Source organism: Balaenoptera ricei, chromosome 2 (genome assembly GCF_028023285.1).
Source record: "Balaenoptera ricei isolate mBalRic1 chromosome 2, mBalRic1.hap2, whole genome shotgun sequence".
In the NCBI taxonomy this organism is placed as follows: Eukaryota; Metazoa; Chordata; class Mammalia; order Artiodactyla; family Balaenopteridae; genus Balaenoptera; species Balaenoptera ricei.
The window spans coordinates 35,841,835-35,859,633 of record NC_082640.1 but is presented as its reverse complement, the minus strand read 5'-3'; the positions used below and the strand labels follow the sequence as shown (position 1 = coordinate 35,859,633).

Genomic DNA, 17,799 nt, shown 5'->3' with positions numbered 1-17,799 from the left:
ATTACTAATAAAATGATTCAGTTGAGATGTTAAGTTTAAAAGTACATTTCAATAATTTTAGTTTCCGTTGTTGGACTGAGACCCCTCTTGTTTACTTCCTTTCCCTCCCAAAACCTGAATGAGTGACAGAAGAAATACAAAAAGAAAATCTATTATCTGTTTTATTGCAGCAGTGAAAAGCATGGAAATATTTAATAGGTCAAGAAGTTTTAAGGACTTTCTAGAAGAGGTGAATTAGGTAAAATATGAGGCCACTAAAAGGAAAAAGAGGGTTTTAAAAAATTATAGAAAGATGTATCATGTAATCTATCAGGAAATTATAACAGTTATGAATGATTATGAATCATTTAGCATGGCATCTGAATATGTAAGGTAAAAGCTGTCAATGCATAGAGAACTGACAAAAATCAGAGTAGAAGATTTTGCATACCTTTCTCATAAAATAACAGATAATTAAATAATAGTTAGGCTCATAGAGAATTTTCATAAAATATGACTATTAACTTTGATTGTAAATAATATAGATATCTGCATTCCTCAAACTGAGAATTCATTTCAAATTTCTTTAAAACACTTTCAATAATCAATTACTTATTGGGCTATGGGAAAAAGAACTCTACAAATTTCTCAAAGTAAAATCATAGAACACAAGGATTACAAGGAAGGTATAGTTGCCAAATTCTGGATGTTTGGAAATGGAAGGACATGTAAAAATAATTCTTGTCTCAAGAGGAAATGAAAAATAAAATTAAAGATCACTTAGTCACGAGAACTCTGTATGTCAAAACCTGTGATATATGGCTAAGTCTTCAATGCATTTAATAGAAAATAAATGTTGGAAGAGAGTGAATAAGTCATTCAAGCCAAAAAGCTAGGAAAACAACAGCAAAGTAAATCACTCTAGGTGGAAGGAAGAAATCAATACAGATAAATGAGAAATTAATAAAATATAAAACAATAATAACAAAAAGGTAGAATCAATAAATAAAACCAAGAACTCTTTTTTTTTTTTTGAAAGACCACCTCTACTAAGTGTGAGCAAGAGAGGGAAAAGGGAAAACACAACTAAACTACAAAAGGAATAAGAAGGATATAATGACAGATGTGGATTCTTTTTTTTTTTTTTCTGAATTTTTGAATTTTATTTTATTTATTTTTTTATACAGCAGGTTCTTATTAGTTATCCATTTTATACCTATTAGTGTATATATGTCAATCCCAATCTCCCGATTCTTTAAATTAAAAAAAGAGAGAGAGATTATTATAAACAGGTGTCAGAAATCAGGGCTGCCAGCAGCTCTCTAACTCAAGGGCTGAGGTCTGGGAGTGTCAGTGGCACAGGCTTTGGGCACCTCAGGGGTAGGGTACCAACACAAATGGAAATTCCAGATTTAATCTACCAACAAAGACGCCCTCACACCAGGTAGACTTTACAAAAATAATTTTCACCTCTCTGCTTTCCCCTGTTTGTCCTGATGGTTTGCTGAGATATTTGCATTGCATTTTCTTAACCTGAACACACACACCCACTCCCCCGATGTCCCCAGTTATTCTAGAAGGGAGGTTTTGTTTTTAATTTTTTTGTTTTTAAACTACGTGAGTTATTTTTTTCAGTGTTCAACTTGATTGCCTATTTTTGCCAACGCGTTTAGTGGCATCCTCTTTAATTTGTAAAGGGTTTATTCCTTGCATTGATTCCTGGGCTGTCCTGGAAGCACCACCAGTAGGTGTACATCAAGGCCTGTGAGTTTTAGGCCATTTGTTTCTTGGCATTTTTTTCCCAAAAGAAATAGAAGAGTCTAAGTAGAAAGTATTCCTGCCTCTACCTCCTCTCATCCTCACCCCTCAGAGGTGACTCCTAGATACCTGGTGGCTTTTCATGTCCAAAGAGGGTTGTATACATGGAATGACCACTCTACGTTGTGTTTTAATTAATACTGAATATATATAAAGTTATAAATCTAAAACCTAGTTTTTTTCTTTTTCTTTTTTTAAAATTAATTTTTATTGGAGTATAGTTGCTTTACAATGTTGTGTTAGTTTCTGCTGTACAGCAAAGTGAATCAGTCATATGTATACATATATCCCCTCTTTTTTGGATTTCCTTCCCATTTAGGTCACCACAGAGCACTGAGTAGAGTTCCCTGTGCTATACAGCAGGTTCTCATTAGTTATCTGTTTTATACATAGTAGTGTATATATGTCAGTCCCAATCTCCCAGTTCATCCCACCCTCCCTTCCCCCCTTGGTAACCATAAGTTTGTTCTCTACATCTGTGACTCTTATTTCTGCTTTGCAAATAAGTTCATCTGTACCATTTTTCTCGATTCCACATATAAGCGATATTATACGATAAAAAACCTAGTCTTCTTAAGCCTTAAACTGCACATATGGATTTTATTTATAAATTTAGTAATTTCAGTATAAAAATGATGATCATTTTTAGTTAATCTTCATTTTAGTTTCCATTAAATCATAAGCTGAACAGATGAAATCCTTATACATTTGTCACCAACTAGTTACATAATTAAGCAAATTCCCTTAATGCAAATTCCTGCAATACAAATGCAGTGCATAGGAGTCCCTCAAACTTAACATCAAATCTAAAACAGGATTTTCCTATGCACTTACATTTCTTGTAACTCTAATAAAATATAAACATTAAGTTATTAAATTTTCTTAAACATTTCAAAGATCTTCATAAACAATTGAACATACTGAAGAGAGTTCAAAGTGTACAAAACTCGTTACCAGGTCAAGTACACATACACACAGGCGCATTCCCACACACACAGCTAGCACACGTGTATCAGTAATATGGGTTTGATTCATTTCTTCATTTCTGTACTGTCTTTTTAAACCTTCCTGGGTCCCCAAATTTAAGCATTCAGCTAAGGGGAACAAATACAATTTCAGGTTGGATGAGAGTGCTTCATCGAAAGCTTCTGACCCTGAACAGATCATAGATTTTTATTCACTTTTTTAAAAAATTAATTAATTAATTTATTTATTTTTGGCTGCGTTGGGTCTTCGTTTCTGTGCAAGGGCTTTCTCTAGTTGCGGCAAGCGGGGGCCACTCTTAATCGCGGTGCGCGGGCCTCTCACTGTCGCAGCCTCTCTTGTTGCGGAGCACAGGCTCCAGACGCGCAGGCTCAGTAGTTGTGGCTCACGGGCCTAGTTGCTCCGCGGCATGTGGGATCTTCCCAGACCAGGGCTTGAACCCGTGTCCCCTGCATTAGCAGGCAGATTCTCAACCACTGCGCCACCAGGGAAGCCCCCATAGATTTTTAAATGACAAAAATGAGGTTTTTTGTATTAGAAATCACTCCCAGCTTGCTTTTTTCCTTAGCAACGCACAGTGGACGTCTTCCCAGTACATATAGATCTTCTGTGTATTTTCCCCCTGTGATTAAAGAGTATTCCTTATTTGGATGTTTCACAATTTATCAAGTCAATCTCCTATTGATTGTAATTTAAGTTGTTTTCAGTTTTTATGACTATGTAAAATGGTCTAAGAAACATCTTTTTACCTCCCTGCAGTTTACTGGTATGTTTCTAGATGCTAAGCCCCTGGAAGTATGATAGATGGTACATTAATAGGTACTTCACCTTGATCTCAAAAAGATCGTATCATTTAGCACTCCTATTGTATATGAAAGGGCCCATTACTCCACACCTGTATAATACCTTATATGGGGTCTAGTCAATTAAAAAAGATTTTTGGGGGGGTCAATCTGGTGAGTGGAAAGTATCTCCTTTTAATTTATAATTTTCCTGAATATTTTGTCAAATGTTTATAAGCAACTTATATTTCTCCTCTTTTGTGGATTGCCTTCTTTCTAGTCGGGTTGCTTTTTTTTCTTAATGGGAGTACGGAGTATAATAGATACTAACCCTTTATTTTTTTGCATTTTAGTTTCTGTTCACCACTTTTATCAAACTTCGTGTATTGTGTCTATTCACCGTTCCATTTGAAATTTTATGGAGTCAGAATTGTGGTCTTTTCATCTTTGATGCTTGGATTTCGGTGATACCTGGAATATCCTTTCCACCCCAGTATTTCAAAATATTCTCCTGCATAGTTTAGTACTTTTACAGTTTGTTTTTAGGTCCATATTTTTAACCCTGTAGGTAGTGTGATGTATGAATCTAACTTTATTATTAATTTGCCAAGTTTTAACAAAAAAAAGAAAAAATTGAAAGTGTGATAGGCTTTGAATTACTTTTACATGTTAATTGGGGGAGGATTCACATCTTTCCAAAACTGAATTTTCCCATCTAGGAATGTGGCTTTTCAAGTATGTATTGTACATTTCTCATAATATTTCTTCCTCGTTATTGCTTATTTTTTAATTGCTGCTCTTATGAGCGGGATCTCCTTTTCCTTTAAAACATTTTCTTTTGGGCTATTGATGGTATAAAGTAAAGCTATTGAAATGTGCATAGTTAACTTTTATTGTATATTCTCACATTCGTTTTCTGGTTAACCAACAGCCAGAGTATCCAGGAATGGTTTTGAGGAAGGAAAGATTCAGTCTTAACCTGGCAGGGAAACCTTTGTTGTTAGCATCTTCTGCCCACAGAACAGAAGAATATGTATTTCAGTGATAATATTGATACTAGTGATGATGATTCTTTTGTTGTTGGCTTACTGAGGTAGTTTCTCATATGAATCCTTATTATGACATCCTTATACAAGTACAGAAATTCAAGTTCACCCAGCAAGTAAGGAAAATTTGGCTCAGAAATGTCTAGTCTTGGTTTTGAGAGACCTTCAAGCACAACCAATAATCTAGTGGCGCATAATAACTTGTCCAAGTTTCCTAAATATTACATTAATATCCATTTTAATGTTGAATAAGAAGTTAGTGTTCTCCACCATCATTGGGAGGAGCAATTATTGGAAGGATGTCCCAGAATCAAAAAGTTAAGAAAATATTACCTCTTCCAGAAATGTTGAAAATGTCCATTTGGATTAAAATCATTATAATGGCGTTATAAATATTAAATTGATCAAATTTATTTCTCTGTTTGTTTTCCTGTAGAATTCATTGTTTGTCATTTACCAATATCTTCATGTGTTTCTTTTATTTTAAGAAAATAGACATTACCAATAAAGCTGTTGCAGAAATTCTTTCAAAAGCCACAGAATATCTTCAGCCGAATCCAGGTAAAGTTAGAAAATGTCTTGAAATATTCAATTGTTCATTCGCTGTCACAGATTCTAATAACCCAGGCTTACTGAGTGTATGGTTGACATGATCTAGAAACAATGTCCTCTGTGTCCGAATAATGAAATTCAGTTTTTTTAAGTTGAGTGACTAAAGGTAGTTGCAGTGAATCCTAGCTGATGACAAACAGAGCAGACACTTCTGTGAACTATGGTGACGTTATTTGGGTGGAGTCTTGGTCTTAGCAGCAAGACACTGCTAAGCAAAGACATTTTTTATGAGATGCTTCGGAAACCCACTAAATATTTTGTCCATGTTTTCTTATTCAGCTGTTTCCTCTTTTTTTAAAAAAATTTCTGCCATCCTGTTCTAACGGTGCCTGTGACTTTGAAATGGCTTTCACTTCATTGCTTAAATGCTGATGAAGTGAGGTACGATAAACATGAGAAACATGAGAAGATCCAGTGTTACCGCAGCTTCTGGACAGGAGGTCTTTCACTCCTAGGTATTGAAGCAGCATCCCTTGATGAAGTTTTCCTAAGTTCTAAACTACAGAAACCAATAGAGGGCGTCCAAGCTTTGAATTCTGTGGCTCTCCAAATCTGCCTTTACTTTGTATGAATTTATTATTTGCATATAATTATCGTGATTCCCTCGGCTGTAGGAATCAGCACACATCCAACCATCTGAAAATCTAGAAAATAAATTTAAAAACATACATTGAATAAAATATTATGTCCAGGCAGGATGGCAGGTATAGAATTCTTTAAAACTGTACAGCTGATTATAGTTTTAAAAAGCATAATTATATATCTCTTCCTGGACCTCGTCAGTGATTGAACCACACAAGTCCCTTTTCCTGATGAATCAGTCAACACATATTTAGCACATGCTCCCTCTAGGCAAGGGGCTTTCCTGGGTCCTGGGATATACGGTTGAGTTGGAAGGGAACCTGCCCTCAATGAGCTGACACTGGAATGGGGTAGGGAGGTATTGGCCAACAATGAAAGTGTCCACTTGGCCAGACACCTCTGGTTATTCCTGGAGAAGAGGAAGGGAGGTCTAGCAGCCTCTCATTCCATTTAGCGGCCCTCAGTCACAGGACTGCTGCATCCCACATCCCGCCCGGACAGTGGGGAAGAGGAGCAGAGTGTGTGTGTGTGTGTGTGTGTGTGTGTGTGTGTGTGTATGTGTCTGTGTGGCAGGAGAGTGAAGCCTGTGTGCCTGGGCACCAGGAGGATAAGTGCTTCGAGGATGAGGTGGGCAAGATTCAAAAAGACTGGCACCGTGAGTGTCTAAAGCTTTGCTACTCGAAGTGTGGTCCATGGCCCAGGAGGACCGGCATCCCCTGAGAGACTGTGGGAAATGCAGAAACTTGGGCTCATCCCAGACTGACTGCATCGGACTCTACATTTTAACAGGATCCTTGGGTGCTTTGCATGCACATTAAAGTTTGAGAAGCACTAGTCTAGAATACTTTAAAATAAATATGTAATTGTTAAAATGAAAGACAATAAAAATTTACCCCTTTACAACCTAAAATTATCTCAAACACCACCTAGCCTACAGAATAAATTCCCAAATCCTTAGCTTGGTGTTCAGTTCATAGTCACATTTCCCCCTAGGTATTTCCTGATTTGTCCTGTATTAATTCCTTCTTTGGTCAAAGCAGCTTACTCTTTATCTGTTGGTTATAAACCATAATAAGCCTTCCCCCTTCTGCATCTTACACTACTTCTGCACTCTTGGGGGGGCATCTTTCCAACTTTATTCAGCATATTGTTATATTTTCCTTTCTGTACACCACATCAGACTTTATTTGCATAATTACATCTTGTATTTTCTGCCTTCCAGGAACTAGAGTGTGAGCTCCTTGAGGTCAGAGGCTGTCTTAGGTCTCTCTGGAGTCCCAGTAATTAGCATGGTGTGTCACACAGAGCTGGGATTAGTAAACACTCATGGCCTAAGTCAGAGAAAGGACTTAGTGGCCACCTATCATTTCCCTTGGGTCCAGGAGTGGAGCTGCACCTGAGGGACCATCAACACAGACTCTGGTTCCCCATGGGGGCATCTGTCTCCTATTGGTTAGGCTTCCTAGACAGGAGTGTGCAGCTCAGTGGCCCTGTACCATGAAGTTACATATCATCAGTCTGGATACACTCTTGGGGGTGGGGGGCTGTTAACCACCAGTTGGTTTGAAACATCCATCTCAGCAATTCTGTTCTTAGTTTGCAATTGGTCCCCAGGAAAATTTGTCTGCCCAGGTGTCAGCGTCTGACTCAGTGAGTAAGCTGTGGGTGGGGTAATGAGAGCCCCGGTTACTATTATTTGGGAGTCAACAGTGTGTGCCATAATTTCTATTTTTCATCATGTTTGTGCAACAGTGCCCTTAGCCCCCACCCTGGTTAAGAATCTAGAAAACCATGTGAGTAACTTGGTCACGTAAGTTACCTTCCTGTCTCAGGGCTCTGACGTTTTGTCTAGGGCAATCTTGATTTCTCCAGCCCCATTTGTTACATGCTATGTACCTGTCACTCCACCATGCCATTTTAAGGAATTACAAATGATAATGTTTTTAAGCATACAGAGCTAAGCTAGGAATGCTGAACACTGTGTCGAAGATCCGAGGACAGGTGAAAACCACGGGGTACCCACAGACGGAAGGCTTGCTGGGCGACTGCATGCTGAAATACGGGAAGGAGCTCGGGGAAGGCTCCACTTTTGGTGAGTATTCCCACATCACCCGGGAGAGCTGAGAACGCATCCTTTGTCGATTTTAGGTTATGCACAAAACCTTCATTTTAACAACGCTTGTTATTTTTTTCATATTATCAAAGCAATACATGTTCGGGAATTCCTTGGTGGTCCAGTGGTTAAGACCCTGCTGCTTCCAATGCAGGGGGCGCGGGTTCGATCCCTGGTTTGGGAACTAAGGTCCCGCATGCCGAGTGGCGCAGCCAAAAAATAAATAAATAAATAAAAATTAAAAGAAAAGTAATACATGTTTATCGCAGGAAGTTTAGAAAACATAGGCAAGTAAAATAAAGGAAAATGCCAGCATCACCCATAGTTACCTACCCAGTGATGGGCCCAATTACACACTTTGCTGTATATCCTTTATACCTTTTGTTTATTCTTATATATATTCACACACACCTTTAAAAAAATTAAAATGGGGTTATAGTATACATACCCTAATTCCCTTTTGTAATCTGCTTATTCCCACTGGCTATAGCATGGTCCATGTCATAAGACAGTCTTCTACCGTATTGTTTTTAAAGGCTGCATAATATTCCATGCATCCACAGTTTGTTCAATCAGTCCTATTTAGGATATTTAGATTTTTCTTCTTTATGTGAAAAAAAAAATTACATAGCATTTACGATAGCCACTTTCATGGATAAAGCTTTGGAAATATCCAAGATTATGTTCTTAGATGAAATTCCTGGTAGTGAAGTTGCTGAGTCAATTGTATGCCCTATTTTTCAGGTTTTTGAAGCATAGTCCCAAATGACCCTCCAGAAAGGTTATACCATTTTGACACTCCTGCCAGGAAGGTATGAGAGTGTGTTTCTCAGCACAGGTACTAACTCTGGGAATTATCTTTTTAGTTTCCTTTTAACTCACTGATAATTTGATTCATAGCAAATAAAACTGATATCTGGGCGCTGTTTTAACTTTATTTTTTGGATTATGTGTGAGGTAGATTTTTTTTTTCACATTTGTCATCATCTTTGTGAATTGTATATTTATGTCCTTTGCCTATTTTTCTATTAAGGTGTTCTTTTTTTTTTTTTTTTTCTTACTGGTTTATGAGCTTTTTCAGTGGTCAGGATACTTACTTTTTGTCTGTCTCATATGTTGATGAAGTTTTGCCCCAGGTAGGCGTATACCTTCTGATGTTGTAGGTGAAGGTTATTTTAATGGAACAAGATTTTTGCTTTTTATTTAGTGGGGCTCATTGGTCTTTTATGGTTTATGGCTTTGGTATCATGTTTAGAAAAAATTTTCCGCTCCTCCCCGCTTCACTAATAAGCTGTGTAAATGTTTGTTTATACTTTATTTTCATGCATATGTTTTCTTTTCTTACCTTTAAATTCCCAAGCTCCTGAATTTAATGGATGAGTACTGTGCAATAGGGTTTTAATTTTGTGTTCTCACAAATACATAGCTAGTTGCCCTAACACTTTATTGAAAAGTTCAACCTTTCTCTGCTGATTTTCTATAACTTTTTTGTTATAAAATTTTATATATTTTAAGTTTGTTTCTGGTCTTTCTCTTCTGTTTTCTTGATCTGTACCCTGTTTTGATCAAGTGTCATGTTGTTTTAAATATTGTCATTTTAAAATATATTTTAATATATTTAACTAAAATTTCCCCTAGATGTTATAAAAATTTCATGGACATACTCATCTGTTTTATTTTTCCAGATGAAACTTAGAGTCATTTTAAGTCCCCTGTACTAAAAAAGAAGAAACTTATTAATTTTTTTTTTTTTTCCCCACACCACGTGGCTTGTAGGATCTTAGTTCCCCGACCAGGGATTGAACCCAGGCCCTTGGTAGTGAAAGCGCTGAGTCCTAACTACTGGACCCTCAGGGAATCCCCAAAAAACTTATTAAATTTTGATTGAGATTACTTTAAATTGATAAATTATATTGGGTGTGAATCGAACTTGATATGTTAAATCTTCCGGGAGAATTTGGCACGTTTGCTACTCATGTAGTGGTAGCAAAGCAAGATATGGAAATTGAGGATTCCGGTATTAGGCCATAGTCATTCATCTAGGAAAGTGGGGGGAAAGTCTTTTGAAAACTTAAAAAAAAAAAATCCCATATGTTAAAACACTAGTTAGTCACAGAGGGTAACAGTATCCTTCAGAGCAGTATAATTTGAATTTTATTTTATTCCCTGGGTGAATGGGGCCAAGATGGCCTATTCCTTGTCCTGAAGGCTGACCAGTGGAGGGAACAGAAGACACAGCCAAGCAGGCCCTAACATCCATGGACAGTCCTGCAGTGCGTCTGGTCAGGTGACAGGACAGGGGATTTGAAGGGCAGACAATTTGGTAGCTTCCTAGGTGTCCAGCAAGAGAGAGCTGACATCAGGAGGGCATTAGGAACAGAGGGGTTGCTTGCTGTTCTGAGGAAAAGACTGTGCTGTCGGATGATTTCTTCTTGGGGCCACACAGAAACTTCCTCAAGTGCAGAGACCTCCACCGGTGGAGGCTGAGTCCCACGTCCTCGTGGAATTGGAATCCTGAGCAAGGAGATGGGATATCAAACCCATGGAGGTGACAGCTAATATTCAGAATGTCACCTTTGGCACCTTCTAAGAAACATATTTGGAAATGTTTTCGTCAAAGCTAAATTAACTGACATTCTGGGGTGTGGGCACTGGTGTCAGAGTGAGCAGTGGGGTCAGAAGCCATATCCTCCATTTCTGACCAGCTGGGCAGGAAAGAGTCCCCAGGCCAGGAAAGGACGTTCTCATCTCCATCTCAGAATGAGTTAGAACCAGACTCTGGGGAGTTAGTTAAGGAGACATAGCCTCCCAGGAGGAACAAAGCTACCCATGCGCCAAAACAGAGTCTCGGTCAGCTGTGGTTTGGAGTAATGGTTTCCACTTACATTTTGCAAGGTCCTATAACATACACTATCTAGGCTATTTCTTAAAAAAAATAAAAAGTGAGGTGAGGTGATATTGCTATCCCTGTTTTACAGATGAATAAACTGTACATGCCTATTACTCGTAGGTGAAACAACTTGAAGGTCAGAATTAGCTAGAAATGCAAATTCTTGGGCTGGGATTTCAGGTCTTCTTCAAGCTTGGGAGTTGAGAGACCCCAAGCTCTAACATTTTATGAGATTGATTTGGAAAACCCCAACTACAGGAAAAAGAGTTCAGTTTAGTGTGGCATTTCCCAGAGATGTCTTCTAGAAAACCTGCAACCCTCATAGTGCTCAGCTACCAGGATGCCTGCTTGCAAATTACTGCAGGTTAGCTGGTGCCGAATACCAGGATTTAATCCAGCTAAAGCCGCCCATCGCTGCCCAAGTCTGGCATGGCTGGCCTGGACCTCACTGCAAGAGCAGACCCTTCCCACCCTGCTGAAAGGCTGTCCTGTGTGACACTGCCAGACTTTCTTTGACATCAGAAAGGGTAGGGAAACTTAGAACCATCTCAAGAATACAAGGAGTGGCCTCAAGAAGACCTAGCAGCTGGAAGCTGAGATGAGGTTTTATTCATTTATTTCTATTGTAATCTTTATTGGTTAATATTTAACCCCTGATGAATGAATCCTTTTATTGTTTACAAAGACGGATTTTGTTCTTGCGCCTCTAAGGAACCCTTGGTGCCAGTTCACAAAACTACCAGTTTAAAAAAAGAAGCTTTAACCCCATCTAGTGGCTGATACGGTAAGTGCCTCCGTCTGTCTGAGCCTCAGAGTTTTATTCTATGCGGTGGAGAAAGTGCAGAAGTAGTGAGGAAAATGTGGAAAATATTTAGAAAGACGTTCTCGTTTTTACATTTTCTTTTCTCTGGGTCAAGATCCAAAGGCCCCAGAGTTGAGGACCTTGTTACACACCATTGATCATCACAAACTTTTGGGAAAAAATTAAATAAATATCACTGTTAACTTAGAGTTAGGTCTGCTAAAAAACCTTTTTTATTTGTATTTTCTATTGAAGGCAATGCACTGATAGAAGTTGGCGAATCCATGAAGCTAATGGCTGAGGTGAAAGACTCTCTTGATATTAATGTAAAGCAAACTTTTATTGATCCACTTCAGTTACTACAAGACAAAGATTTAAAAGAGATTGGGGTAAGTTTTCTAGGCTATAAATCTGCCTGTTGCTATTTAGTATGATGTTTATACTATTTAAAATCATTAGAGCATTTCTATAGCGACTCAGTGAAAGCATCATCTTATTGTGGGTGGTAAAAAAATAACTCAGTTATGTTTACCTGGCTCATTGGGAAAGAGTCCCAGGATCAATTAGCCCTTTATTTTGTACCTTATTGAAGCCAGCTAGGAGCCAAGCTCAAGATACATATTTCTACCGTCATTTCTCACATGACAAAATGACTGCATAACTTTGTACTGGATTTTTTAAAAAGCAATCTTTATTTATTTTTTAATACCTTTTTTTTTTTTTGCCACACCCCACGGCTTGTGGGATCTTAATTCCCTGACCAGGGATTGAACCTGGACCATCGGCAGTGAAAGCACAGAGTCCTAACCACTGGACTGCCAGCGAATTCCGTGTATTGGATTTTTGATTATCAAAATCATACCATAGTAGCTGCATCTTTTTTTTTTAACATCTTTATTGGATTATAATTGCTTTACAAGGATGTGTTAGTTTCTGCTGTATAACAAAGTGAATCAGCTATACATATACATATATCCCCATATCTCCTCCCTCTAGCATCTCCCTCCCACCCTCCCTATCCCACACCCCTCTAGGTGGTCACAAAGCACCAAGCTGATCTCCCTGTGCTATGCGGCTGCTTCCCACTAGCTATCTATTTTACATTTGGTAGTATTTATAAGTCCATGCCACTCTTTCACTTCGTCCCAGCTTACCCTTCCCCCTCCCTGTGTCCTCAAGTCCATGCTCTATGTCTACGTCTTTATTCCTGTCCTGCCCCTAGGTTCTTCAGAACCATGTTTTTTTTCAGATTCCATATATATGTGTTAGCATATGGTATTTGTTTTTCTCTTTCTGACTTCCTTCACTCTGTTTGACAGACTCTAGGTCCATCCATCTCACTACAAATAACTCAATTTCATTTCTTTCTATGGCTGAGTAATATTCCATTGTCTATAGGTGCCACATCTTCTGTATCCATTCATCTGTCGATGGACACTTAGGTTGCTTCCATGTCCTGGCTATTACTGGACAGCTACATGAAATTAGAACACTCCCTAGCTGCGTCTTTCGATACGTTGCACTAGTGATCGTTATCTTCCATTACTTCTTAAGGAAATCAGTACCTAGGAATCAACGTTTTGTATCTGGAAAATGTTAAAAATGGCCCTCCGGAGCATACACGGGAGCTTTCAGGGACCTGTAGGTAATCACATGCCACTTGCTTGGTGGTGCTTTTGCAGATACGCAGAAACAGTCTTGAGACTTCTACCCTGCCAGGGACTTCTACTCTGGAGGGACAGGCTGCATCGAGACCTTCTTCGGGCACCCCCTTGAGAAGCTGCCCAGAAGACCTTCCTGGTGGTGCCTTGAGGCGTGATCTGAATGCAGCCTGGGCCAGCTTGGAAGTCATCCAAGCCTGGGGGATGTCCCCTTTTCCTTTCTTCAGGCCCAGATTCTCATGGTGTGGTCCCTGAGCAGCATCAGCTTCACATGTTAGAAATGCAAATACTTGGGCCCTGTTCCGGAGCTTCCTGATGGAAAGTCCTGGATGCCCGTATAGGCATTTAGAATTTACACCAAAAGCAAAGGCTATGGAGGGGAATTCGGGAAGGTTGAAAGAAAAATGAAAGCAACCGTTCAGGAACTCCCAGGACATTCTGCTACCCGGCCCCCCACCCAGCCCCCGCCAGCACCCTCCTCAGCTCCTTACTCCCATTGCCCTCTTCCCCTCAGGCCAGTCCTCCACTGGGGCCCGGAGTCCATTATCCTCATCTCCTCAGGGCCTTTGCCACATCCGGCATCCTCTCTCCAGAATCTCCCTTCTTCCCCTTTCTCTCTATCGGCTTCTTCAGGTTAACGTTTAAACACATCAGCACAGCAGCCCTTGAATCCCGGCTTCCCATCTCGGCCCCTCCAGTCCACTCTCCACACCACAGCCAGAGTCTTCCGAAGGTACAAGCCCCCAGTAGCTGCCCACTGACTTTGGAGGTAAAGATCCAGCACCGTAGTGCCTAATTCCTGGCCTCTCCTTCTCTCTATGGGTTGATCGCTCACCCCTTCCCACTTGAACTCTCTGCCCGGCCTCAATGAATTACTTACAGTCCCCAAGGGATGTTTTGCTTTGTGCTCTCTTTTTATTCTTTGTCTTTCTCCTTTTCCACCTTCTCCTGGCTAAGTCATCTCACGTTGCAGATCTCAGCTCAGATGGTCGGTCCTTTGGGAAGCTCTTGTTCTCTCCCCGGCTTAACCAGGTGCTCCTGTGCTCCCTGTGCTGTGAACATCACTGCTTCTCTTTTTCTGTTGTTTGGCAGCAAGTGCTTTGGAGTAAGGAGGCATGTTTTGTTCACTTTTGCATGACTAGCGCAGCCTTTGTGCTCACAAATTATTATTGAACAGATGATTCTAGAGAAGAGACATTCTGTGTTGTGGGGATGCCAAAACATCTTTCCCAAATGCAGAACCTTAGAACCAAATACCTCCTTTGCTGAAATGCATAATATGCCATTTCTTCTTGTGCTGCTGACCTTGAAGAAAGCTGTACAGAAAGTCCACTGGACGACATTGCTCTTCCACTGGACCTGGTTCAGTAGGGTAGCTAGTAATGGACACAAATGTGGATCCTGAGCGGTGAGCGGGAGAAATGTACAAAATGCACATATCCTTAAATGTTTCTCCCTATGCAAAAAAATAATTTCCTAAATGGTGTCTCTTGTTCTTCAACTCTGGTTTGATAGAGAAACTGTATAAATTTAAACTTAAATCCTATAGATGATCAAGAATTAAGAGTCTAATATTCAGAAGGCTTTTCATAGTCTCAACTGTGCTCTATGTATCTTGGACATCTGGAGTGGAGAGCCTGTTCATTTAACACATGACTGACATATCTGTAAAAGGTCTTGTGGACTCAAAGTGCTTCTATAAATGTTTCGTCACCCATAAGTAGCCAGACTAAGCCTGGTTGTGCCCGTTTACAGCCACATATGTGGAGACACAGAGGGGTTCAGAGACTTGCCCAGAGTCAGAAGAACATGTCAGAAGGGAGATGATTCTGACTTTTTGTCCCATATACTCTTTTCACCCAATCATTATGGAGGTTAGAACCAGTGCTTCCCACTAAAAAGAATAGTCAAGTTACCCACATGCTTCAGTGGGACAATCTGTTTTCACATACACTTTCAATATCAAATATCTGTTTTCCAGGGGTTATGGTTATAAACTCCCTTGCCCTGTGCGGTTATCCCTTCTATAGTATTTCTGACATGGGATCCCTCTACTTGAACACAAACTGTGATGGGGAACTTACTACCACACAAGGCACTGCATTCCACGAATGGACACCTCTAATATTTATAATTGTTGTACTTTGTTAAAGAGATCATATTTTTAAAAAGAAATTCCATCATTTCAGAGGTTGCCTGTGAGCATCTGTCCTCTGTATCACATTCATCAAGGGCATTTATTCAACTTGTTCTGTAATTGTTTGGGAACTTTATGGAAGATGCATAAGTATTCTAGAGGATACTAGAAATTTGTGTTTTTATAATCTACTTCTTAGTGAGGAGTTGACAATAGTACCAAAAGAAACATACTTTTTTTGGGTATAGTTAATTTGGTTGGAAATTTTCTGGACATTAATGGAGCCTAAGTGAGGGGTCCTATAGAGAACCTTGGAAAATTAATCTGCATACTGAGACTGCATCCTTATGTTCCATATAGACACTCATTCATTCTGTCTTCCATCCATCCATCCATCCATCCGTCTACCCATTCATTCATTCCACAAATATCCCTCGTAGACCGGCAGTGAAGGGAGCCTCTAATAGACGCTGAGTGCGTGCAAAAGAAGTGTAGGGTGGGATCCTGCCCCCTAGAATTTATGCCAAGAAAAAGCAATGACTATTTTCACAGAAATGCTGAATATTTCTTTGTGCTGTGTTTGAGCATAACAGTTCTCTGAAGGACCCCTTTGTCTCTTAGCACCACCTGAAAAAACTGGAAGGCCGCCGCCTGGATTACGATTATAAAAAGAAGCGAGTAGGTAAGATACCAGATGAAGAAGTCAGACAAGCAGTAGAAAAATTTGAAGAGTCAAAGGAGTTGGCTGAAAGAAGCATGTTTAATTTTTTAGAAAATGATGTAAGTATTTAAACCAAACAGGAGACTTTAATGTGAATGAAAACATTGACTGTATGACTAGGGTCAGCATGTTGAGAAGCTCTGGAGCCTTAGTTGTTACAAAGTTTCTGGAATTTTCCATAACCATTATCTCCTGCCTAAGAAATAGCTTCAGATATCCAGCAAGTCCTGACTCAAATCTCAGATCTGGAGAAGTCCTGTTGATCCTGGAATTGCTTCAGAGATGTGCTCAGGTTGGCCCTGGGGAGGTGGGGTTTTCTTAGGTGAAGTGCGTCGTAGACCAGCCTTTGTATTTGAGGCCGTAGCATTGGTGGTTTTGCGGGAGAGTGGAAAGCCCAAGTCATGTGGTAATTTGCAGTTTTGCTAAGACTGTGAAGAGCGCTCAGTGAGACAGATGTTTGAGGAGGAGCAGCTCTCTTGGCTAGTGGGAGAGCCTCACTCATCACCCAGCTCTCTGATGCCTTTACTTGTCATAGTGAACCTTTGGGATATAAAGGCATGACCTAAGCTTTTCAGCTGTACCATAGTGGTGCTTGTGAACCTGGGGATTGTGAAGGTCTTGACACACACCCCTCAGAAATGCTAACATCCTATTGTACCGTGACTCCTGCCACCAGCTCTTATTTTATTTGTCCAAGTAAAGTTAGATTAAATGGAACTAAAGAGGATGGTAACCCCCAAGTGGGCACCGTGAAGGCTGAAGGCCACCCTTCTTTGCCTTGGCAGTGAGAAGTCATTTGGCATTTTTTACTGCCTGATGGGAAGAGCCCTTGGCCACCTGCCCCGTTCGGAGTTTCCCCCCTAAGTCCAGCTTCTGTGATGCCACGAGCCACCTCAGCCCAGCATTAGCTTTGGACCTATTTGTTGGACTTTCAAACCTGTTGGAACAAGTCAGAGGGTTTATTTTTCTGCAACACTGCGTTCTACTTCTAATAATTGATTAAAAGGTACATTGAGGTCTTGCATCTTTCAAGTCAAGTCAAACCAAATGTACTGAGCACCTTTTATCTGCCATGGTGTTGTGGGGGAATTATGTCCACTGTTGACAAGACATTAACCCTGGAGGAAACAATGTGAAATCCCCATGTCCATTAAACCTCAGTACCAAAAAGTGCATTCTATTATGCTTCTCCTTTAAATATCTTATCAGGTTTTTTTCTTTTACATCTTATGAGAAATAGGAAGAGGTATAACAGTTTTCCCTGTTTTTCTTTGTTGTTTTCTTTCCCTTAAAAATAGAAATTTCCTTGAAATTATCCCCTAGCAATAGGCCATTTGGTTTGGTTTTGTCTTGGATTGCCATATTTGATTTTTTGAAGTGTGAGGTATCAGATGCATGTATTCCTTATCAGCCTGCAGCAAACGTTGCCCTTCCAGTCCTGGGTCCTTTAGAGGTAGATTTAAACTCTGAGGTTGAATCTCATGTGTCAGACGTGCTGTCTGACCCATGCGCTTTATTCATGACCTTTATTCATGATCTGTGATGAGCTATTGCAAAGTACTCCATTAGGGAGGCCTGTCTCAGTTGCTGTGGTCTTGGCAGTTGACCCAAGAGACCTCAGTTTCCCTTCAGTATCAGTCAAAATCAGAAATGACTCCTTCCTTATAAGAAC

The 17,799-nt window shown here is 39.9% G+C and overlaps 1 protein-coding gene across 3 annotated transcripts in view; it reads left to right on the top strand.

Moving 5' to 3' along the window:
* Positions 1-17,799, top strand: part of SH3GL3 (SH3 domain containing GRB2 like 3, endophilin A3) — a 141,575-nt gene that overhangs the window by 88,908 nt on the left and 34,868 nt on the right. For 2 of the 3 annotated variants that reach the window (XM_059915355.1, XM_059915356.1), the window contains exons 3-6: positions 5,098-5,170; positions 7,752-7,895; positions 11,864-11,997; positions 16,028-16,186. In XM_059915355.1, the coding sequence (XP_059771338.1) occupies positions 5,098-5,170; positions 7,752-7,895; positions 11,864-11,997; positions 16,028-16,186 (510 nt within the window). Of the gene's footprint in view, positions 1-5,096; positions 5,171-7,751; positions 7,896-11,863; positions 11,998-16,027; positions 16,187-17,799 lie in introns of those variants that run through there. The other variant, XM_059915358.1, reaches the window with a different exon arrangement.